General features: G+C 39.8%; 3 protein-coding genes across 10 annotated transcripts; all 3 read left to right on the top strand.

Moving 5' to 3' along the window:
* Positions 1–3,271: 3,271 nt before the first annotated feature.
* Positions 3,272–19,622, top strand: AdoR (Adenosine receptor). Of its 7 annotated transcripts, none has more exons than XM_068297651.1 (5): positions 3,272–3,453; positions 14,976–15,793; positions 17,248–17,459; positions 17,527–18,016; positions 18,091–19,622. In XM_068297651.1, exons 2-5 carry the CDS (start codon positions 15,295–15,297, stop codon positions 19,236–19,238), a joined length of 2,349 nt encoding a protein of 782 aa, XP_068153752.1. In that variant the 5' UTR covers positions 3,272–3,453; positions 14,976–15,294; the 3' UTR covers positions 19,239–19,622. The 7 variants fall into 7 exon arrangements, with proteins under 7 accessions (XP_068153752.1, XP_068153751.1, XP_068153750.1 ...); XM_068297650.1 differs by having other exon boundaries at positions 3,273–3,453; positions 14,979–15,793; positions 17,527–18,022; XM_068297649.1 differs by having other exon boundaries at positions 3,273–3,453; positions 17,527–18,022.
* A 338-nt stretch (positions 19,623–19,960) lies between these two features.
* Positions 19,961–21,600, top strand: Tpi (triose phosphate isomerase). Of its 2 annotated transcripts, none has more exons than XM_068296295.1 (3): positions 19,961–20,241; positions 20,409–20,981; positions 21,050–21,600. In XM_068296295.1, exons 1-3 carry the CDS (start codon positions 20,095–20,097, stop codon positions 21,254–21,256), a joined length of 927 nt encoding a protein of 308 aa, XP_068152396.1. In that variant the 5' UTR covers positions 19,961–20,094; the 3' UTR covers positions 21,257–21,600. The 2 variants fall into 2 exon arrangements, with proteins under 2 accessions (XP_068152396.1, XP_068152397.1); XM_068296296.1 differs by lacking the exon at positions 19,961–20,241 and adding an exon at positions 20,246–20,269.
* Positions 21,601–21,700: 100 nt separating this feature from the next.
* On the top strand, positions 21,701–24,788 carry LOC137581903 (uncharacterized). Its single transcript, XM_068296297.1, is given in 4 exon segments — positions 21,701–22,272; positions 22,339–23,365; positions 23,368–23,512; positions 23,572–24,788. Coding segments are annotated over 3 exon segments (2,196 nt in total). The 5' UTR covers positions 21,701–22,272; positions 22,339–22,446; the 3' UTR covers positions 24,704–24,788.
* The last annotated feature ends 3 nt before the right edge of the window (positions 24,789–24,791 follow it).

Below are 24,791 nucleotides of genomic sequence, written 5' to 3'. Positions count from 1 at the left end.
CTCGCTTGTCGTCTCGTTTGTTGCGCTTCTTGGATTACTTCAGGGAACTCGAAGATCTTGTATTACATACAGATGCTCTCATAAGCGAGACATCTCGGAGCCAAAATGTGTCTAAAGCGCACCCGCGATTCATCCAGACTGAAACTTTATATAATTTTGTCATTTATACACTTATTCTTTGCTGCCGACCTTGAGCATATAATGTGGGGTTAAGCAAGAGTTAATCAACAACAAGCAAAAACATTAAAAATAAATATTCCGAATGCACTCTGGGAATTTGCGAGACCTTATTATGGTATTTGCAGATTCTGATTAAATAACGGAAATGGAGAAAGAGAAAGATTGGTGAATGCAACAATCAAACAAACAAAGTTATTCACCCAATAAGATAAATGAATGCATGTCATTACTCCACCAAAGGAAAGGTGCGTTAAGATTATATAGATTTTAGCAAGTCAGTCATTAAAATCAGAAACCAATTTTTGAAATTGCTAACTTCCAATTTGAGATTAATGCGTAAAAAACCGAATAATTTGTGTATTAACTTGGCAAAGGTAAAAGTTAGTGGTGGTCCTTTGTTTATTTCCTAATGCTCTTTTAAGTAAACATAATATACACATGAGTTTTAGTTAGTTAAAAGTATTGAAGAAGATATCTTGACTAAAAAGGTTTCCTTTCTAAATGCTAATAAAGTGTTTAGTTTGTTGAATTATATTTTAAATGTTTAATTTTAGCATGGCAAAAAAAAAACTTAGATTCTTAACAATTTACAAGTGTTTCATCAACAATTCAATTCGATTTTCTAATAGTTTAGCTTAGACACAAACCTAAAAAGCTTTTCCTGTTGGTGAATTTGAATAGGGCAAAGCTTTGCTGAGCAATAAACCTAGAAGAATATTTGAAATTTAATTATGAAAATGCCATAAACCATGTGCGACGGCTAGTTAATCGATTTCCATACAAAAATTTTCCGCCTTTGGCCGAAAATGGGCGTTTAAATGGCCACCCAATGGGGGGCACGTGGCCCTCTCATTAAATCCGTTAAGACGGCAATATGTATGAATATTACGTATACGCCACTTGGTCGACTGCAGCTGTGCTATTGAGCACTACTATGAGCAGCAATAGCAATTAGAATTAAAAGCATAAAAATGGAAACCCAATCGGATTCGAATTTGGACAAAGAATCAAAGCGAGTTATATTTTGTTTAGGTTTGTTTGCTCATTTAAAGCAATCGACTATTTGCTTATCAACTAGACAAACAGAACAGAGAGGCAACTCTGCAAGCTTGTCACGTGCGTCAAATGTCAATAAAAATGATATTTTCAGTATACAATATGAAAGCATTAATAACAATACAATACAATACGATATGATACGATACAACTCAACTCGACGATCGCGCACAGTAGCAAGCAATTAATATGCGGCCAACAAAAAAAAAGTGTTTTTTTGTTTTTGTTGATGAACTGCTAACAAGTTGGCGGATATGAGGGCCAATGCCAGGGGCACGGAACAGGGCATTTAACGCTGACAGAGCTCGTAAAACAACAAAATGGCACAAGAAATTGATTTTGGCCATATAATTGACAGAGAGCTGCGTGCACTTGGACACATTCACATCCGTGTATCGCCCTTGATTGGCCAATGGAATCCCCAATGTCAACCTAGCGAAATGGGACGCCTCTGACTCGATCTCACTCCTGTCACGGAGTCAACTGCTTGGGCCATCAATTTCAATCGATTTCGATTGATTGAAAGTGCCGTCAACTTAGGCCGCCACAAACCATTCATTAAAAAGTCAAAGAACTGTGAAAGAAAAACGAATATACATAAATCTATACGCAATTTCATTTATATCTCAATTATGTTTTGCCCATGAATATGTGTAACAAAAATAGAAGAAAATCGTTCCCTCTCTCTCTCTCTCTGTCTGTATCTCGTTCTTAAATACCTCCGCTGGCAACATTTTTTATACCCTTGCAGAGGGTATTATAAAATTGGTCAGATGTTTGTAACGCACAGAAGGAGACGTTTCCGACCCCATAAAGTATATATATTCTTGATCAGCATGAGAAGCTAAGTCGATATAGCCATGTCCGTCTGTCCGTCTGTCCGTCTGTCCGTCTGTCCGTCTGTCCGTCTGTCCGTCTGTCCGTCGGTGCGTACGCGTTTTACTCAGCCATCTTAAGAGCTATCGGGATGAAATTTTTTGGGAGCTTTTTTTACCCGGGTGAGATAAAGTATGAAAATCTTTGGGATCGGACTACTATATCATATAGCTCTGGAACAAAAATTTTTGCAAAAATTGAGTATCCCCATGAAATTTACCAATATAATAGAATTTGATATAAAATCTCAGATCCCAAAATTTGACCCTGATCGGATAAATAGAACACAAGTTACAGTCTATATAAATCGGTTCAATCGCTGCCGGCAGCTCTGCTTGCTGCCTACTACGTCACCATCTGTTAACAGAGCACATGCATACACACACAGACGCAACGCTACATAAACTGTATGTGTATGCGTGCGTTGCTGCTTAGGGAATGAGGGAAGAAGAAGAACAAATTGTACATAGTATGAAGAGTAAAATTGTTTTGTTTGTATATTAATGAATTGAGTTGCAGAAAAGAAATTTTGAACATGTGAAATTATTATTGTCAAGGACTGCAAGGGTATATAAACTTCGGCATAGCCGAATTAACTTCTTTGATATTTTTTATTATATGAAACATATTTTATGTTGCCTTACGTTTCAGTTGATTTTTATGTTTATTTCCGCATAGAACTTCAGTGTGGATGTCGTTTAGCCTGGAGCAGCCATAGAATTGCAATTCGAAAACGAAAAACTCACCACAAACTCGACACGAAATATGCCAGGTTTCGGGGGGCTTGTCGCCGGATACACGAACCAAGCGAAAACCATTACGATTCCGATTCTGAATCGAGCCAAAGCGTTCCGTTCGCGCATTTTGCCATTGAGCGTTGGCCAGCGCGGAAGATTTTTCCGCCTTGAACGCGGTTAAAAAACCTTAGAAAATCAAAGCCAAATAAAAAATTAGTTACACTACCAGTAAAAAAAAATATAATCCTAAATCGAGTGCCATAAATAATATATCGTATATTTTGTCAATGAATTGTTCAAAAACTAAAAGTTTTCCATCAAATCGAAATTTTATTGCCAACGAAATCGACAAAAAGTGTCAATTGAATTAGCGCTTCTCAATTCATCAGAAACCAGCAAAAAATAAAAAATTAAAGGAAGAAACTTGACCAAAGTGCAACAGGTGTTGGGCATCCCATTAATTGGGGCCAACTTTAAGAAAAAAGTTGTGAAAAACCATTTACAAATACATATATTTTAAATATATATACTCAATCAAGTGATTTGTGACAGTTTAAGTGAATTTCTTAATAATTAATTGGCAACAGTTTTTCGAAATTAAAAGGTAATCAAATTTGAATAATTTTATAATTTTCTTCTTTTGACTGTTTAGCTAAACAATTTGCGGTTTGGATGTTTATGATTATACTAAATGATTATTTGTTGAACATTTGTGTAAATAATTTTGTTGTTATTTTGTGTGCTGGGAATCAATAAAATACACACACGCATAAGCAAAACATAAGTTTATGTTATCCGCTGAACATTTCAATTTATTGACATACACAAAAAACTAATCAACTTTCACCTGTTGCTGCCCTTATTCTTTTGAATACCCTTTCAGGCAGTTGTTTTCCTATGTGTCTGGTCAATCGAGGTCAGATTAGATTTCAATTCGAGAGAATAGAATTTAGTTTTCCATCAGCATAATTTGAAGTTTGTTTATCTTTTCTTATTATAATTTGGTTACAAAGTTTTCAAGTTTACAATGAAATACTCAATCATATTCTGAATTTAGTAAAGGCATTTAAAAAACTACGTCACACACAAAAATTGTTAGCCATTGCTTTAGTTTATTTGTTTATTATTAAACAATTATTAATTGCCATATCCGTTGCCATCATCATGCTTTCCATCAATCCATCTACTAATGGTTCATTTATACATTTTGAAAATCAAACAAATTAGCCAAATTGAATGCAACACACACACACAAGACTCACCTGTTCGACTGCCCCTCGCCCATGCCCTTCAAAGTGCATTTTGTTTGTAGTTTTACTGTCCCGCTGTTTGAATTATGGCAAAATTGATAAATATTTGTTTCATTTATTATTGCATTGCTCGAAACAAATCGAGCGAATCTTCACCGCTCGACAATTGACGGTATCTATGGGGCTTACGGCTTGTGAAAACCGCAAAAACTCACGGCATCTGGTGCATGGAAAATCTTTGAGGGGACGAGTCGAGTTAAAGCGAGTCGAGTCGTCTCTTCTTGATTGCGCCTTTGTGTATAAATTAATTAAATTAAAAGTTTCCGGTTAAGCCTTCAAATGCCAATTGAGGCAAAAGTGCATTTTCATATGAATGTTTATGGAATTATAGAGAATCGGCGACATGCAACCATGCAACCTACATGCAGAGACTATTCCACTTTCCTAGCTAAACAGTTCAAGGTTATTTACACCCTTTATACACTTAACTCAGAAAATAGTCCATGGAACCACTGCAATACTTTCCCTGTAACTTTCTGGCAATAGCCAGAGCTCTTCAATTCAAAACGATTACTTTTAGGCAGCCTAAGAAACTTTGATTTCAAATTTGGCATACTATTATTTAAAATAAGTTTCTCTAAAGCCGCAAAGTTTTTAAAGAATTGCGAATGATGATTAAGCGTCTAAATGATGTTAATCAGTAAACAATTTTTAGCGTAACCACAAGCAAATTCTTTATTCAATACTTAAGATGTTTATTTTAAGAAGTTAATTTGGCAAGTGTGACATATGTAAAAATAAGTTGGATAAATGTAATTCCTTTCGTCCGAAAGTCTGCGTCCTCTACAGACCATTGAGTTGATAACTTGATTACCTGTACACAATCGTTGTTGGTATTTATGTTCATTTATGTATGTATGTATTTGTGGCACGTTTCTCAATGCCGAAGGAAGACCCTTTGATTTTGGGCGCTTCAGTAATATGTGTGCAACGATGCGTATGCGCAACATTCATTAGGCTGGCACAACGTGGCACCCAAAACACAGCCCAATCCACACATGTATATAGTATATTTCCATCTCGAATTGCTTCTATAAATACTTGTTGGTACATCTCGTAAGACGACGTCAACACTTGCCAAAATTCAAGTCAGCAAAATATTGCGAGAGTTGCCAAAATCAATACAAGCATGGAGTTGCTTGGTGGACAAATCTGATTTCGAATTGATTATTTGAATTAAAAGTAAGTCACGAAACACCGTAAACAACAAAACTGAATATTTTAGCATGTAGCCCCGACATCAACATAAGGTGGCAAAAGACGACGGGGGGGTGGCATAAATAGCTCCAATTAGCATCCAATTAGAAAATAAATGTGGCGCTAATTATTTCCGCAAATTTGGTGTCTGCATTGATTTTCACTGGAAAATCCATAAACAACAACTGAAAACTGTCGCAGATTTATGTGTTTTCGTAGCCCCACCCCACCGCAATAAGCCTGCTAATTTACCCATCCCCCGCCACCAACCCACAATGCCACTCAGCCCCATCGATTTGCCTACTTGTGTGCAGTTAATGTGCAGTTGACCTTGATGTCAACAAAAGACCAAGTGTCAATATTTTGACAGCCAACCGACAAGGCGGAGAGAAGGACCAAAGGGTCGTCTGCACATGATGAATATGTTGGCTACATGCCGCAAATCCCCAATGGTTATGGATGAATTTGACTTTATCTAGGGTTGGACAGGTGAGGCAGGGTAGGTGTAGGTGTAGCTCTATGTGTGTGTGTGTGTGGCTGTGGGCGTGGCTCACGTAATGTTGACATCACTTGGCCATTTAATGGCACCCTTTATGGGTATTTTTTTTTTTTACAACATGATAATAAAGAGCTCTTACATTCAGTTGAGTGGAGTTGACGATAATTGAGGGTCAATTTAAGACCCAAATGGATGTGGAATATGTCCTGCAATCAAGTGATAAACATCTGCACATAAGAAAAGTGTAAATCTTGGCTCATTGATAATATTGAAAATTGAAATACAAATGTAGTGAAATTGCAAAAAGATATTCAAGTTGTCTTTCATTGTACTTAAGACTCATAAGCATCGTTCCACATCTGCTAATAATCATTCTCCTTCTTTATCTCTTTGTTGCTTTCTCTTAAACTTTTAATACAATTTGTCCAGCATATTCAAAATTCGAGTAATTGTTCCACTGACCTTGACGGTCGCTAAACACGTTCATATGTAGTACAATTACATCCTCAAGCCACCACCCACCATGGCAATTACATTTGTTCAACTTGTGAGACAACTGTTGGAAGGCAAAACTCTCAATTTGTCGTTGCCTTGGCACTCGGCACGCGCAACATACCATATACCAATTGCATTAAATTTGCATTGATCAAAAGTAAATAGAAATAGAGTGTGCCAGGGAGTCTCCCTTGACAACCAACCTCTTGGCTGGCTATTCCCCGCAATCCTCTTCTACTTTTTGCCTTTTATCGCTTCTGTTCATAACTTTCCATTTGTCTGAGCATATAAACATTCATAATGCAATTGCTGTTGCAGCTTCCAGGCATGGATTAGTCCCCTGAAATTATGGCTCTGCCTTTTATATCGAAACTGTTGCCTGTGCGCGTGAGGATATGGCCATGACTGGCATCTTAAGTGGATTACTTGAAATGAGTGGGCCCCAGGACTTTGTAATGTCCCCCTTAAATTCACCAGATGACAGCGGTGCCAAGAGTTATGAGAAATTATTAAATATCAAATACAAAAATAGATGAAAGAATCAAGGAAATCAACATACACATTCCTCTCTATGTGTGTGTGTGTGTATATATTTATTCGTAGGTACATATGTATATGTCATCGGCACGTCATTGCCAGGGTCAACTAAGCATTCTATTCTGCACGTGGCACTTTTTGAGTGAAATCAGTGGACTGTATGTATATGGGTACTGTGAGCAACAAAATTTGCCTATAAAGTGTCGTCAATGTGCACACGATGCACATTAAATTCAGTCTCGTGGGCCCGGCGAGTGCTCCATTTGACAATGTTGTAGTAACCATTCGCCGTTTCAGTCTATTTTGCATAATTAATAAATTCCAAACGACGGCAACATGCATTAATTATGCCAAGTCCATGGAGAAAATGGAAAAAACATCGTTAAATGCTGCAATCAGATCTTGAAATAAACATTACAGTCATCATTGGGTTAAGCTCAAGTGATAATTCAGCCTTTTGGCACCATCAGCAGCAGATAGCCCCAGATATGGTATACATATGAAAATATTGTTTATTGATTAATATCATTAAAGCCCCCTTGGGCTATATGTACAATATATTTATATGTTCTCGCATATACACATTCGTGTGGTATGACATAGATAGATCATTCATTCATTGAGGCAAACCATCTAATTAATGACTCACAACTTGCTGGCCGTTCGACAAGAAAAACCGTATCAAAAAAGTCTGTGTCGGGGTATAGGAACGAGTTCAGCTGTTTTGGGATTATACGAGTGTTTTCTAGTTTATTTTTCCACACAAGGGAGCTATAGAATACCAATTTAATATCATAAGATGTTCTCTTTATCTGGTTGAGAAAGTAGAAACAAAAGAAAAATAGTATTAGGTAACAAATAAATATCTCAAAAGTCTATCTGAAAGGTGTTTTACTTATTTTTATCACTATATTCTACATAAAATCAAGAAAGGCAGCCAATTGTGCCTTATGATGTCTAAAATTCTAACACCATGCTTGAGAACTTGAGCTTTGATAGGTGAAGAAGAGGTCCAAGAAAAGGAAAACTTGAAAGTCTTTCTTCAACTTTAAACGAATGTAAATTAATTATTTATTTATATATTTTTCCATAATACACATTTGAATCGTTTCCTGACTTGCAGAAAGAAATATAGTCTTCAAATAATTTCAGTCTAAGTCTAAGAAGCGAGGGGACCAACACAATCTCACTTAAAAGGGAGTGTTTGAATTGCGTTAAAATCTGCTCACGTAATAAATAAAAGTCCCCTTTGCAGTAATTATATACCAATACGTAGAGACATAACTATAGCCTACTTTTTTCTGTTCCAAAGACCAAGTCTGAATGAATTGTTAGCCATGGCTTACCTGACCACTTGCACGTCGTCACTTGACAATCCTTTTGCCTCTGCGAACGTCATTGGCCAAAAACGTCAAAATGTGATATTAAATAAAATTCTAAATTGTTTTTTTTTTCTGTTTATAAGTCCTCACTTTTTGCTTTTGCCTTATAACTGCGCACTATGAACGCCCGTTGTTTGCTAGTGGCCATTTATAGAATTGATGTTAGAAAAAACAAAAATATATATATACATATGGAAATAAAATTATATTAAGCAATTGAATGGAAGACTTGGATCGTTTAAATGCAAATGCTGCCCCCTAGCATTAAAAAGTATTTAATGATGGCTTGGTTAGAGCTGGGTTTGCCATGAAAATGGGTGGAAGATAGAGGGGGGACAGGATTCTTGCCACTTGTTACGCAGCCTGCATTAATTTATGTGCAACTTTGTTGCGTCCACAAACCTCCGGCGAGATGACGACACAATGCGAATCACATCCGCCGGAAATGAGCAACTTCTGTTCTGGGTGGTCTTGGGTTGGCCAGCTAAAAAGCAAACACAAAGTTTTTGTTGCCATCCTCTTTGAGTTGTTGCTGTTATTATTGTTTTAAGAGCCTGACACTTATTAAGTTTCAACAAAGTGCCCACTTGTTGGCCTCTCTGTGTAGCGGGTTTAACTACAAAAGCCAAGTAACCCAGAAAAGGGATAAGGATAAAGGACGATGATGCTCTACGAATGGTCACGTAGTTTTTTTCTTGTTTTTTGTTTTTTTGACTGCCCTTAATGAACGGCCCCACACATCATTAGTTGGCTTCGCTACGTCTCCAGTTACGGCAATTGACTGAGCTGGAGGCCTGCTTTTTGGAGGGTATTGTAATTAAATTTAATTGCCAGTCTTGATGATGAACACGATTTCTGACTTATGAGAGTGGAAAATTGGCAGTGACATCTTGCCAAAGGAAGTCGAATTTGTTGCACGACAAACCAGCAAAAATAATGAGAGAATTAAAATGAAATCCAATTTAAGCCAAGTATTCTCGAACTGAAGTGTTTAGGAAGTAACTCGAAAAGGATAATGGGAAAGCCCGTGATTATGTAGCTCTAATTATAAGTCAGGCATCTTAGAAAGGATGTGAAAGTGATCCGAATTAGTGTTAACTAAAAGATTTGACTTAAAGAAACTTTAAAGAGTCAAAAATAAGGCTTTCGATTTTTATATCCATCCAATTTCACTCAATATATATTGCTTTGGATGCCATTGAAATATTTTTCAAATTTTCGGCTTACTGTTATAACTTTTCTGCATCTTGGGAATGTAATGTTGACAGGGACTTACGTGCTGGGTTGACATGGACATTGGCATTTCCAGGCAGCTCCATTCACATAAGACGACAATGCTGATGCTGCTGCGTAGAATATAATCCCAAGGGGGGCAACATCGACGGGAATGCTAAAAGAAAGGGCGGTGGGGAGGGGGTCAGTCAGACGGCAAATGTAACGAGCTGCGTGTCATTGCGCCAAAATCAACAGAAATGCAAACGATGTGTGCTGTCGTCGGTTTGTCGACAAGGATATAGCCATATGTGGGGCATTTATGTGTGCGTGCGTGTGTGTGAGTGTATACCCTCACCTTGTTGCCATTTTTGACCAACGCCAGTGAGGAGACAATGACAATGAAATGCCAATCTGCCAAGCCGTTGTAAAACAAGCAAACATCAATAGAATCTTTATTGGTTTTATAAATATTTGCTGGTTGGCTTTTATGTTACTCTCCTTGTCTCTCTCTCTCTCTCCTCCTCCTTTAACGGGTTATCCCTTTAAAACTCACATAAAACTCCACCAGCTGCTTATGCAAAGTCATGACGTTGTCTCATGTCCTTGACAGGGGACTTTTTTTTTTATATTAAGCAGCTTTAAAAACTTTTCCTTCTCTTTATTTTTCCTCCTTTTTGCTTAATCTTAAACTGGACTGGGATTCGCTTTGAGTCAGATGGATTTGGTTGCCTATCCTGGTCTGGCCTGGCCTTACTTTTTGACTCTTCATGCGTAAGCCGAATTCAATCACAGATGCCAGGAGTCTTTTAATGGGTACACTTCTAGAAAAAAAAAACAACAAAGCAAAGTGAACCACAGTGGGCCAAAGACAAACGACAATGGCAAAGGGCAAAGATGAAGGGAGCTTTGCGCCTTTATGGTTTCCATTGAATAGAAAATGAAATTAAGCTCGCAGCTAGACAAACCGAGGGAATTGGGACTCCAGTTAATGGAGGCAAGCTGGGCTACCGCATCAGTTGAACCATGAAATATTACCCATACGCACCCCTGTACATAAGTCAGAAGTCTTTTTGTCTGTCTCTCGTCGATGGAGTCTTGAGAGTGTCAACCCCATAATAATGCCCAAATATGATGAAATAGTTGGCCAATAAGGAGATATGAGTGGGAACAAACCCTGCTAGAAATTATTTCTCTCAGCCAAGAATACGAAATATTGTGAAATGGTCAAGACAATTTTCCTAAGGCTTGGGTGACCACAAGTTGATTGATTTGACAGGGATTTCCACCCAACCATCACTAATATGTATATATACTGATATGATTCGCATTTACTGTGACCAGTAAACTAGGACACATTGCTTGTGTTTTTTTTTTTTCGACCACAGGGAGACAGCCTGGGGCCGAAATGAAAAATGAAAACGAAAATACCCATATGCATAGGAAAGACATGACTTGCGGTAGATAACAAACTCATAACATTTAATTACCTACAATTTACTTATATGTTTACACCAAAAACAAAAAAACAAAAAAAACAATGTATATGTATATATAGAGAGTGGGAGATAAGACAGGGTGTTGAGTTAATCGGCCGAGCAAGCAAATTGCTGAGCGATTGCGTTGTCTGTCGGTAGCCGCTGGACGATGTTCTGTTCATAGTTCTATGGTGTATGGTGGAAATCATCCTTTTGCATAGTTGCCCGGTGATTATTCACCTGGGCCTGCGGTTTTTTTTCTGCGTAACTTTGCTGTCGTATTTATCTAATGTCGTTGGTGTCTGGCACCTCATTTTTATTTGTCAACATGCCAGTGCTTTGACATGGGAAGTTCATCATATGTCTATGGGTGGTTTTTGTGCAAATTGGTTTGGGGTTATGGTTAACGGGGACTCTTTGTTTAATGGTCCCCTAACTAATGTAACAGAATTGCAACATTGCATTTGGTCAAGCCAAACCAATACATACACGTGATTCAAACATGCTAGATAAATAAGATTAATTCACATCAAATCCATGTAAGCAATGATGTAATACACTTCCGACTCTCATATTGGCAAATGCTAAATCAGTCGATAAGCTAAGCTGTGACGTAGGCAAATTTGAGCTATTTATTGTTTGTTTTGCTCAATTGTAGCTATATTTAGTTGACAAAAAAAAAAAAGAAGAAGGGGTTTCCAATCATAACCATAATACGATGAAAAGTACAACCAACTATAAACAGTTCAACAAGCTAAAAGAGATTCTCTGTAGTTCAGTTTGAGGTCTTCATAGCAGATTTAAGTTAACTTCTTAGTTATACAAATGAAATTAATGGTTTATTGATTTGGTTCTAAGAATTTTTATCAATACTTTGAAAGTATATCCTCATATAAGAATTGAAACTTACTACTCTTATCCCTTCCCAATATGCTTCATTCTCATTAGGACGAAAACCTTCGTCTTTTTGGGTAAAGACAAACAAAACCAATTCAAATGAACTTGCCATCCATTACTAAATTAACCCCAATGATTAATTGTTAAAGAAATGAATAATTGCAGTGATTGATTTTGAACTTTCTTTAGTAGATGAACAAATGGAATGCAAAGCTCAAATAAGATTAAAGCATGGAAAAATATTCCATTTTGGTAAATTTATTTGCCTTTTTTCCAGCATAGAAAAAACACAAATCATCATGGTGAGGAAAATGGGAAAAATGTGCATTCGCACAGCTCGCAGCTGTAATTAAACGTGTGAAGCGACTATGAGTCAGCAATATAGAAAAAAAGAACAAACGAAAACGCAACGAAGACAAATGGCCAAAGCAAAACTCAGTCAAGAGTGTTGGTTGGTTACTTAGCCCTAGGGTTTATCTTCTTTTGCTGCAATTACAAGCCGCACTTTTGAACATTTAAAACAGATGGAAAATGTGGTAACACACCAAACAGAGAAAACCAGAGCAACCCACCCATAACCAAAATAGGGGCAACAGATTAGGTATGTCTGGGGGTGGTCTCTCCCCCTCTCTCTCTCTGCTTTTATCCTCGTTATCGCTTTAGCTATTCTTTATAGTCCGCATTCTTGTGCCAGATAGTGGTCATGTAATAGAAACGCATTTTTATCAACTTGCAAGCAGCTCGAATGTCGCTCTGGAGAGCATCGCATACAATATATGTATGTATATGTTTGTGGGGGATTATGGGTGGCAAAAGGCGCAAAGATAAATGCAACGAGCAGAGAACAGAAACTTGTTTTTCCCCCCATAACATAGAAAAGAACTTAAGGACCACTTGATTTTGGCTGTCATGCAATTCTTATCGAATGTATAAGAAATATGTTACACGAAGAGCAAAAGAATTCGCCGTACATCTGGACGTATGAGTAATGTGATTTGATAAAACAAATCAGCTCAGTTTATAATTGGATTTGCCCATCACGTACACGGTGGGTGCAAAGAAGAACAAACAAAAAATACATGGAATAATTTGCCCTAGCCTTAGACAAACAAATCATATTCGCAATTTGAATGTCCAATGAACTGATGAAACAGTTTTTTGTGCCCTCCAAACAAAATTCATTGTAGTTAAAATGGAAATGTCGCCTCATAACATTTTACAATTTTCTAAAACACTAATTGAAAATGAAGTGAATGCAACTCCTATTATCGACAAAGCTATATATCTTCTGCCAGATCTAAATATAGAGATTTATGCATAGACATATTTTACAGTTGTTGGGGGGCGTTAGTAAACATGATTAGTAATTGCAAATTTCAAAATAAAATCATATTTTATTTCAGCTTATCTTCAAGTTGTAGCCCCTACTTAAAGTAAGGTTAACGTTTTTTGAATCTATTTTCAAATTTCTCTCACGCCGACTCGCTGTTATCAAGTGCGAAACATGGCCAAGACATGGCTAATTGTATATTGCAAATTAATTAAATCAATATAGCAACACAGTGGGTTTTGGTGTCCTCCAATAGCAGCGAAACCCAATTCCGATTCCAATTGGCCATTTGTTGATTGGCTCGAAATGCAAATGTGGCCTGTTGCTGCATTGTCTGAAATAGCTTCAGAATTGAATGAATTAATTAGGCAAAAGCCAATTAAGCGGAACAACTTACGCAAAAAAAAAAACAGAAAATGTCATTCACAACGACACGCAAGTAAAGGTCCTCCGGGGAGTTCAAAGGCTACCAGAATGAGGACAAAGGCAACAAGTCAGACAACAAGAACGGGGTCAAAGAGTGGGTGAGCAATTGAGGGTTTCGTTTGAGACCGAAAACATAAATTCCATTGCCAATAACTTGGGCGCTAAGTGAGTGTGGCCCCCATAAGGGCCCTAGACTGAATTACGGCGTTAATTTGACATGGCTAAAGTTAAAGAGAAGAAATTATGGCACTTTAAGTGCTCTTCCATTTACATACAAAACTGATGACTCGCAACGAATTGATAAGGTTAAAGGCGGCTTGGGGTTTGGCCAATTAAATGGAAAAGGTTTTCATGTCGTATGGTGTCATAGCTTGATGATTGATGCAATATCATAGGCAAATGATTGAGCACTCACAACATAGAGTTGCTCCCCGTCCCCTACTTTCAAAAGAACACACGACAGTTTCCGTTTGTGAAAGTCACAGACAGCCGGAAGCCAAGAGAGAACTATTAAATGCCGCATTCACACGCTTTTTGATAACCCATCATGACTTCCTTCTGCATGTGACACAGCTGGAGGCCATAGACCAACTACAATGTCCCGATGCCATTGTCATAGTGTGAGCACGAGTCCTACTGCTGTTGCGCCCCTCATAACTGTTATCCAGCTCGGGTTGCGGTAAACAAGCCATATCCTGGTCCCATGGAATCAGAGGGGTAACTGGTTATTTATTGAGTGTCTGTGTGCCTTTCTGGCCCGTATTTCAAGTTCGATTGTCTGCCAATTGATTTTGTTGCTGCCTTTTGGCTAGTGTTTACTTTTACAGCTTGTTGTATGTATTTTTGTGTTGCACGCGAGCGAGATACGAACGAAACGAGATACTTGATATTTGGCAAGAAAACTAAGAGGGGGGGAAAACAACTCAATCGATATACTCTTTGAAACACATAATAAATGATGATTTTGAAAAGAACTTTACAAATGCTTTTTTACTTTTACTTGACTTACTCTTTATAAGTTTTAAGAACTTTTTAAAAACTTTGGAATAAACATGGAACGTATATATATTTTTCTGTTGCTGATAAGCAAAACTAGTTGATGTGGTATTAGGGTTAGGGTATTCATAATTCACTGAGTTGAAATCAATTGATTACTCTTGTTTTTAGTCACTTGCTGTCAACGTTATCGATATTGAGCTACGTTGGTCATATTTTTGGCAAATATTTATCAATTTATTGCACTAAAAAATTGCTACAATTAAGTGCGCCAGTGTCCATGTGTGTGTGTGTGTGTGTGTGTGTGTGACAAACGTGCCAAACATTGATTAATTTTCCTCCTGGACTTTTCTTTTTTTGTTTTCAGCAGCAAAATAACACACGATTTACCCGTGAGAGAGAGAGAGAAGGAGAGCATAGAAAGGAAAACCACATAAAGTAAGCAACTGGAAAGGATACAAAAAACACAGAAATTGAATAACAAAAGTCCAAGAGCATGGGAACATGGCGTGCCCATGTGTTACTGCATTATTCCTGTCTGTGGCACCAATCAAATCGAGTCAATTAAGAAATTCACGAGCCAGAGAACAATTTAATTGAAATTGTTTGTATTATAACGCGCAGCTTTTCTTGGGGGTCAATTAGTTTGCGAGTTCACCGGTTGCTCCGGCTTTCAAGGCGCAATTATGTCCGAGTTTCGTTTCTTCTCGTACACGGACTATGCCTTCACCACGAATCGTTCGCAGAACCTGGTCAATCTGCCGTTCTCACCATTCCACGCTGCAGCCACTACAAAAGAGGAGACAGTGTCCGATAATCCCAGCACCGAATTGAACATTCCCTATACAGTTTTTGAGATTTTAGTGGCCATCGTTAGCATAATCGGCAATGTCCTGGTGATCATTGTATTCCGCCGAGAACGCAAACTACGTCGCAGGACAAATTACTACATCGTCTCGCTGGCCATGGCTGATTTCTTGGTGGGATCACTGGGCGTGCCATTTGCGATATTGGCTTCCATTGGATTGCCACACAATCTGCATGCCTGCCTCTTCACCGTCTCGCTGCTTGTGGTTCTCTGTACCATATCGATATTCTGTTTGGTCGCTGTCTCCGTGGATCGTTACTGGGCGATTCTCTACCCGATGGCCTACTCCCGTAATGTACGCACCCGAACAGCCATAGGTAAGTGCAAATGCATCTATATTGTCAGCAGCAATTGTTAAGAGCCACAATTGTCCCTTTGTTTTAGTTTCCTTCCCCCCTTTCTTATTCTCAATGGCTAATAAAGTGCACATTGTTCTAGTTTAGTTTGAGTTGTGGCTTAAAAGCAAAAAGCCAAAGTCTTTACAGTAATGTGGCTAGAATATATGCATTCGAGAATGGAAAAAGAGCTTTTTAAAGACTTGGTTTTAACTTTTATTTAATTATCAAAACACATTAAAATAATGATGAATTTTATCCATGAAACAAATAAGAATTAAAATGAGAAATATGGAATAAATTATAAGTATATGTATGTATTTGCTTTCAATTACTTACCCAAAACACTCATTAAACTTTAATAGATGAAGATAATAATTCTAATAATAAGAATTAAAAATAAATAAAATATCAAGTAGCGCTTCACTCACCCAAGTAATATTTCTACGATCAGCTGTAACTAGAGAGGCCGACAACCGATCAGGCAATGCAGCCCCGGCAACTGATGCCCGCCCCCGCTGCTGCAGCTTCTTTTATATGCACTCTCACAGCACCTTTCCCGCTCTAACTTCTGCGCGCCAAATCTCTTACTCTCCATCTGCCTCACTCACTCACTTAGTCGCTCTCCCTGAATGCATATGAGTGTGAGATAAAAATTCAGTTAGTTAATTGAACTCACCCGCTCTCCCACACTCCCACTCATTTGATCGGCAAGTACATGCAAACTTCGCGCTCTTTTCCTCTTCTCAACTAGCATATGAGACTGAGAGATGAGATGGGGAAGAAAGCGGTAAATTTGTATGTACTTGCTGATCAAAAGAATGGGAGAGCGAGTACATGTGTGGGAGTGAGTATGTTGCAATGTTAGAGTGTAAGCTGAAAAGAGGAAGAGTAAAGTTTTGCTCAGTTATGGATATTTCTTCTAAAATGGATTCATACAGTTATTTCCAATTCTGAAATCGAAAAAAGAAATTGAAAAGACATAGAAGAACGGAGTTGACGAATTTTATTATGAATGGGCATCGAAAATTATCTTTCGCAAGGTTGAAAAAAAGCTAAATGCAAATGTAAATTAAACTTGGAGATAACAGATTTAAACGTAGTTATTGTAGATTTGTCTATGTATGTGTGTATGTGTATCAATTTCTTTTTAAATGAACATCACATGTATTTTTTTGTGCGAGTCATTTGCGTCATTTTAGTCGATTGAAAGCAGTTCAATGACCAATCTAGGACAACAAAGCCAAACAAATGGAGTCCAAGTGAAGGAACAAGTGATGCACATTTGCAGAATGACCCCCTGACATCAGAAGCTGAGTCATTAGACAGATAGATAAAACAGTGTCGAGTGTCGACTATCCCCCTCTCTTTCTTTCTAATGGTTAGGGTTGATGTGTGTGTCTGCCCTTTACTTACTCTGTTTATCTGATTTTTAGTCATCATCTCCATGTGCTGGGTAGCTGGCAGCATTGTTGGATTTTTGCCACTTTTTGGCTGGCATGCCGATGTGGGCCCGAATCAGGAATGCCTTTTCGTTGAAGTGATGGATTACGACTATCTGGTCTTTTTGTATTTCGCCACAATCATAACACCAGCGCTGCTCATGTTGGCATTTTACACACACATCTATCGGGTAATAATTAAGCAGGTGAGTTCATTTAAATCAGTTACCAGGCACGTAAATAGATATTAACTTTGTTATTTCATAACTGAAGGTACGCCAGATAGTGACAATGAATCCTGCCTCGGATCTTAGTCGGCGATCCTCGACGGCTCCGATGCAAGTGACCACTCCTGGAAGAGGAGGACACACTGGGACTATGCTACGTGTTCTGGGAGCTGCCCGCAAGCGAGACGTAAAGGCCACACAAAATCTATCGATCATTGTGCTATTCTTTATGATATGCTGGATTCCATTGTACACCATTAATTGCATCAAGGCATTCTGTCCCAATTGCTATGTACATCCCAAGTTGACGCTCTTCTGTATTATACTCTCTCACCTGAACTCTGCGGTGAATCCGGTGCTTTATGCCTATCACCTGAAAGACTTTCGTGCCGCATTGAAGAATCTTCTATTGAAGATGATGGGAGTGGATATTGATCAGCAGGCAGATGCCATTCATCGGTTCTCAATGGCTAGTCAGCATCGCCTACAGTCCATGGACTCCAACATGCGCTCTACGCAGCCGCGCTTGTATGTGGGTGAGTGTGAGTGCGCGTCGTCTTTAAGAAACTATCTGGCCAATTCTAAATGCTTCCTTTTGCCCCCCTTACAGACTCACCCATCTGGTTAAGGCAACAGCAGGAGGCCTTAAAGAATAATCAGCTTCTGCCCAAGTGTGGAGTAGTTCAACCGTGTTTCAACAATATCAATCAAACTGTGGCCGCTGTGGCTTCTGTCACCACCGAAATGGAGCGGGAAATGTGGAACATTATGGAGGCATCCAGTGGAGCTGAGGTGGGCGAAGTTAGCTACGAGTTTCCTCGTACCAAAAGGGATAGCGATCATGATAGCAGTATATCGATTCCACCGCCAGCAAATCCAACAGACACAGGCCAAGGGCTCAAGGAGCAAGAACGTTGCGATAGTGCCTTCTCGTATGACAACCAAAACTACTCAATTAGTGGAGATGGCGATGACGATGATGGCAACGATGACGATGTGGAATTTGAGGATGTATTTGTTCCGCCCACTGGCCACTATCCCGGTGTAGATCCTGTGGAGCTGCGACGTTCCCTCGCCTGTGTTATGCGGGAAAAGCTTCGCTCTGATGACACCGACTATCGCCAGCAGCAATCTGTCCAGCTCAATGAAAGCGACGAATTGAATGTGACGAATTCAGATTTAAAACAGGAGCGAACTAGGCCCAGGCCTTGTTCCACACAAATCTCACCAACGAATGGTCCATTGCCTCCGCAGTTGAGGGCCAAACTCTTGGCCGGTCAGTCCAACAGTGCCCACTGCCTGCCGACCGAGGCAAATGGGACTGTCTTTGTCATAGACAGCGAATCGAATGCGTTGTCACTTGGCCAAAAGTCCAAGTACCGGAAATCCAGGGCTCCCACTCGAAACTCGCTGAAGAAGAGCCGTTCATGTAATTGCAATAACGGTGCCAAAGTTCCAGGCCATGGTCATGTGGCCAATACCTCTAATAATAATCTCAGCGATCAACAATCGCCTCATCATGAGAGTTTCTTTCAGTCAGTGGGAAACTTTGTACAACATTCCAATCTCTTTCATCTCTTTCAACCGCATGAGAAGGCAACTACGGCAATCGAAGCTCCTATACTGCCCACATCCGACACTGCAGTGGCTCCGCCCTTGGCTCCTGCCGTGGCCCCTCTAGTGGCCAGTGAGGAATTCATATCGGCATCAGCTCCATCGACACCGTCCCATATTACAGCTGCCAGTGTCCAGAGTTGACCAGAGCTTCAGCCTCACAAATAGGCAAATACTCACAAAGTCAAAGCTTTTATTTAATGTTAGTGTTGCTATCGCGTTGGTTCTCGCTGGAGTCTTAGGTTATAGCCAATTCTTTAGATGCAGGATTCTGAACCTGATAGCTAAATAATATGTTTGTGCGTGCGTTCTTTGTATGTATAAGTGCAATTCGATCAGCCAATTTAGTGAAATTTGCGCATTTATTTTAAATGTAATTGTAAATAATTTGTTAAATAGAAGTTTTAGTGTTATTCCCATATATGTATTTGTATGTATGTATATGTTGTATGTATGTATGTATGTATTTATGTACCTATACTTGAACGTCTGTGAAAACCAAATAAATTAATGAATTTCAAAGTTAAAGTTAATTAAATAAATACTTAAAAATGAAATAATTTAATTTAAAAGAATCTTTTAATCTGAAGGGTTCTGAAAAATCGTTCAAAATTAGCGCCTGACATTCGTATAAGTTGGCAGTTTCTTTCAAAAAGCTTTTAAAGCTTTCCATGTGCTATAGCTATTCAATACAGATACAAACATTTCCAAAGCTTTTGTCGTTTCTGGGGGTGTTTTTCTCGACTAAAAACCACAGCAAGCTTATTCTAATAAACATATTTCTATTTCAAATAAACGCAAAGAATTTCTGTAAAATATTTTCATATATCTTTTGTTAAGGCCTTTCCATATAGCAATGAGTTTGCTGACCTTCAGAGTTTTGAATACATTAAACACTATTTCGTGCCGGGAAATAGGTGTCATAAGGCCAATCAACATTCAAAATATCGAGATTGCAGAGAGAGACTATCGATACCAAGTGCTTTCCAGCTCCATCACCATGAACAACAACCAAAATCGTAGCCCCCGCGACGTAACGCTGGACGTATTCACTGGCGTTATCTCGCAAGTTTTTCTCGGCAAATTCACAGCTGTTTTTCCAAAGCTTTTCAAGTGCCAATGGAAGACATATGAAGGTCAGAAGAAGGTTAGTACATCAGTAGATTGCATTCGAGGTGGGTGTGTTTGCGGAATAGCGGCGATTTTTCTATCAAATCTATCTATATCTGTGCACATATAACAATTGCTTATCAAAATTTCCAGTAATTGGAGTTTAACTATATTTCCTTTCTTATTTTTCCGGCCGGCAAATAGTTTTACGCAGACTTCAGTACAGACAACAGCAACATGAGCGGACGCAAATTCTGTGTGGGTGGCAACTGGAAGTTGAACGGTGACCAAGAGTCAATCACCGAAATCTGCAAGACTCTGAGCGGAGCCTCCCTGGATCCCAATACCGAGGTGGTCATTGGCTGCCCTGCCATCTATCTGATGTTCGCCCGCAACTTGCTGCCATGCAGCATTGGTGTTGCTGGCCAGAATGCCTATAAGGTGGCCAAGGGAGCCTTCACCGGTGAAATCTCTCCCGCCATGTTGAAGGACATTGGCGCCGAGTGGGTCATCCTGGGTCACTCCGAGCGTCGTGCCATCTTCAAGGAATCCGATGAATTGATTGCCGAGAAGGCCGAGCATGCCCTGGCCGAGGGACTTAAGGTGATTGCCTGCATTGGTGAGACCCTGGAGGAGCGCGAGGCTGGCAAGACCAACGAGGTTGTTGCCCGCCAGATGTGCGCCTATGCCAAGAAGGTGCGTGACTGGACCAACGTTGTGGTGGCCTACGAGCCAGTGTGGGCCATTGGTACCGGCAAGACTGCCACCCCCGATCAGGTAAGTTGCTCTCGATTGCCACATAATATATATGGAAAAGTTATTGAAATTTCACTCCATTTCTCTAGGCCCAAGAAGTGCACGCCTATCTGCGCCAATGGTTGACTGAGAATGTCTCCAAGGAAGTGTCCGCTTCGCTTCGCATTCAATACGGCGGCTCTGTGACTGCTGCCAATGCCAAGGAGCTGGCCAAGAAGCCCGACATTGATGGTTTCCTTGTGGGCGGTGCTTCATTGAAGCCAGAATTCATTGATATTATCAATGCCAGGCAGTAAATTTTCAAACCGCCGCAGAACAACTGCCGGGAGGAACAAGGACTCTATCCTCCCAATTGCATTAAGCGTTCACTCATACATCCACACCTCGTTGTTACCGCCGGAATGTATGTTTTAATAGAAACATGTAGTGCAAAATTCTTAGTTCAGTTGGAAAAAGCAAAAAGATTTAAGGAAAACCGCTATTGTTAATCGTACAATTTATAACCATGTGTAACTCATATTATTCTGGCAATAATTACACACACATTATATATTTAATTAAATAGGATCATGCGAGTTTCATTTATATTATTAATTTATAATTGCCACTACAAAAATAAATGTTAAACTTTTGATGGAAAGATTATCGAGCGAAGTGAACTTTGAATTGAGACCAAGTAGCCTTTGGCTAGATTATCTTTATATTTCACAGATGTATTTATAGTTCACACTGCTTTTCGTCGTACACAAATGCACATCGCTCTTATTTAGCTATTTTGAGTTTTTGTATAATTTTGAAATTTACATAAAGTTTAACCAAATTACCAAAACAAAAAAGATAGTGATAAGAAAATTTAAATACTTATACTTAAACAAATCTATACGATGGCATCCGAAATGCAAACGTATAAGTTTGACGTTGTAATACCAAAGACAAATTTGCCACCTCCTAAAGAAGGAGACATATCCTCTGACTATGTGTTTTCAGTGCGTATATTTAAGGATTTTGTCGATTTGCCCTTCGATCGTATGTGGGCAGAGGACTTTGCTGTTGCGCCTTTGGGTCAGATTATGTCCACACCTTGTGAGCTCATCGGTTCACTGACTTCGAAGGGCGTTTGTGTCACACTGCGGAACAAACAGGGTTTACTCGGTTCAGGGACTACGGCTTTGACACCGCTTGTGCTGCGCCAATTGACTGATCCCAGTTTTGAAGTAATCCAAACGATTGATATGGATATTCTTCGTTATGGCAAGAATGTGGATACAATACAAATGAAGCTTAAATTTAGCGCAGAGCATCCAGATGTAGAGTAAGTGATACATACATATGTTCTTCGCTTTACAGAAAAGTTGAGCATTTTCTCTTCTGGTTTTAGCCCTGAAAAACATTGTCCTTATGATGTCTGCCGAACTGTGGACAAATCGCTGCATCCAAAGGATGTAGTATTTACTCTAGGACGCTCATCCAAGTGCCCGACTACATCATGTATTACGGACCAGCGGCTCATGTCTGGTATAAATGCTCCATTCAAGTGCGTTCATGCCCCGAATACTTCACAGGGGGTTGGAGCTGCTGCCTTACTGGTGGCGAAGCTCCCCCTCCTCCTCCGCCGGAGCAGGATAAGAGGAAGGAACGTAATACGTTGAAAGAGCTGCTCGAAGACCTTGACTTGAATCGCATTCGTGTTCCCACGCCACCACCCACACATGCAGCAGGCCAGAAATGGCGCAAGAGGAGCAAAAAGAGAACGGCATCATCGTCGGATGATGGGTCAGACGAGAGCTTCAACATGTCGGGCGGTTATGTGAATGTAGATGAAGATGAGCGCCGAAAAGCATTAGGTTCATACCCAATTGAGGCACCCAAACTGACGCAATCAAGTCCCCATGCTCCCAAATTGTGCATTCTTTGCAAATCCGATGTTAGTTGGCTGCCCAAGTTAGCCGCTTGTCCCTTTTGCGGCTATAGGAACTATAATGCCGAGTCAGAAGAAGAGCTTTATGATGAGAATACTACAGCGAAACAGATACTGGATCTCCGCATATGGGAGGATAAGTGTCGCAGTGCCTCAGGGGAAGAAGTTGACTCCTGTAGTGGGGAGGATGATGCTAATAAAACTGATTCCAAAAACTGCGGCTGCATTACTAGTCAACCCTGCACTCGCTGTCGCATTCGTAAGTTGTGCGAAAACATTTTCAAGGACAATGAAGTGAACTTAAAAAAGCCCACACCCGCGGAACAAGTGAAGCCCCAGAAAGAGACCAAAGAATTGCAGAGAAAGGAATCAACTGTATCGCAACGACGCTCGCATCTTATTAAAATCTTTAATGAAATGCGAAATGTCTATGATACAAACAAAAAAAAAAAACTTCTCAGGGTGATGATGAACAGATGCGGCAAGAGCTAATGGCTCATTGCGGTAAATCAGTTAAGTTATCGCGGGCACGCCAACGTGCCCTTAACAAGACTTTGATAGAGATTGACAGGGCCTATCCCAGTCCACGAAAAGCAAAAAAGGCTAGAGGCAAGAGTAAGTGGCAATCGCCGAAGTAAGTTTATCCACTACAGTTAGTCTGCTATAGATTCTTACTTCTGAGTTTTTCATAAGGTATGCTTTTTGGAACTCGAAAAAGGTCGATCATGGTTCCCGAATTGGCCACAACACATGCATCAGTGACGGCAGCTACACGGGTTATCGTAAGATTCCTTGCCACATGGGCTGGATGTGGACTAAGAGTTCGATGTCACGTTTCAAGAAGTGGAAGCCTGGAGCAATTGGCAAGCCCATTAGAGGGCTAATGTCCTACTTTCTTAAGGACTTCCCAGTTGACACCATTTGCCTCTCACGCTATCATTGCCGTTCCAAAAAGACTCGCAAGGAAAGTGATGCAAATGAGGAAGAATCTTTAGAGCAACATCCGACTTTGCACATCAGTAAGAAGAATGGTGAATATATTATAACCTTGCGTCCCCTTAAGGACCCCAGAGCATTGGCAGTGTGCGCCAATCCGTATGCTGATATGAAGCCTGTTGTTTTTCGCATTACCAAGGATCCCAAGGCCGTGAAAATGCGTGAATTGAAAATTGGCCTCAAGGACAGGGGATTCCCGCCTTGTACCTGCCAGAAGCCTATCGTTTCCTGCCATTGCCGTAGCCATGTAGATAAAGAGCGTTTGGTGTACGCCTTTGAAATATTGTGTAAGCGAATGGGCTTGCCAAACACAAGCGATAGTTTCATTTATTCTAACGACGATGACAAGGACGACGACGATGCAGAGAGTGAGCAGGAATATGAGTTTGGTGTTACCCCACCGGCAGGACTCGTCAGACCCGAACGGTTGCACCATCCGGATCACACGAATGCCGAAACACAGTATATGGAAGATGATTGGGTCATGCCATCGATGTTCCCGCATCCACCCAATCCCTATGTACAGTACGGAGCCTGTGTGGTTGGTGAACGCAGAGGACCCTTCAATTGGATCTATGGCAAGGGTCAGGTGCACAGCACACCACCGAGACCAGCGCAGCGGAATAAGCCAAAAAAAGCGGACAAGGGTAAGAAACGACTACAGGGTGGCTATGTGAGCGAACAAGTAGCCGAAGCATTTGTAAGAAAGCAAAGTGTCGACAGAATTCCATCGACATATTTGTACACGAAGAGGAAATGGCACAAATCGTCATCGCCAGAGGCGACTTCTATCACCGACATAACCGCATATTCTCACTTACGACATTGACACAGTTAACACACTACACATTCACAAATTAACAGTCAATTTTGAACTCTATGAATAAACTTAAATTTGAATTTCACAAATCAAAGGC

This window comes from Drosophila tropicalis, unplaced genomic scaffold (genome assembly GCF_018151085.1).
Source record: "Drosophila tropicalis isolate 14030-0801.00 unplaced genomic scaffold, ASM1815108v1 contig_859, whole genome shotgun sequence".
In the NCBI taxonomy this organism is placed as follows: Eukaryota; Metazoa; Arthropoda; class Insecta; order Diptera; family Drosophilidae; genus Drosophila; species Drosophila tropicalis.
The sequence above is the reverse complement of the archived record's forward strand: the minus strand, read 5'-3'. Positions and strand labels throughout refer to the sequence as shown.

Coding starts and splice junctions, on each gene's coding strand:
- AdoR (XM_068297650.1), top strand. CDS start 15,295: ATGTCCGAGTTTCGTTTCTTCTCGTACACGGACTATGCCTTCACCACG. Junction 15,794..17,247: donor ACGCACCCGAACAGCCATAG/GTAAGTGCAAAT, acceptor TCTGATTTTTAG/TCATCATCTCCATGTGCTGG. Junction 18,023..18,090: donor GCGCTTGTATGTGGGTGAGT/GTGAGTGCGCGT, acceptor CCCCCCTTACAG/ACTCACCCATCTGGTTAAGG.
- Tpi (XM_068296295.1), top strand. CDS start 20,095: ATGAACAACAACCAAAATCGTAGCCCCCGCGACGTAACGCTGGACGTA. Junction 20,242..20,408: donor CATATGAAGGTCAGAAGAAG/GTTAGTACATCA, acceptor GCCGGCAAATAG/TTTTACGCAGACTTCAGTAC. Junction 20,982..21,049: donor AGACTGCCACCCCCGATCAG/GTAAGTTGCTCT, acceptor CCATTTCTCTAG/GCCCAAGAAGTGCACGCCTA.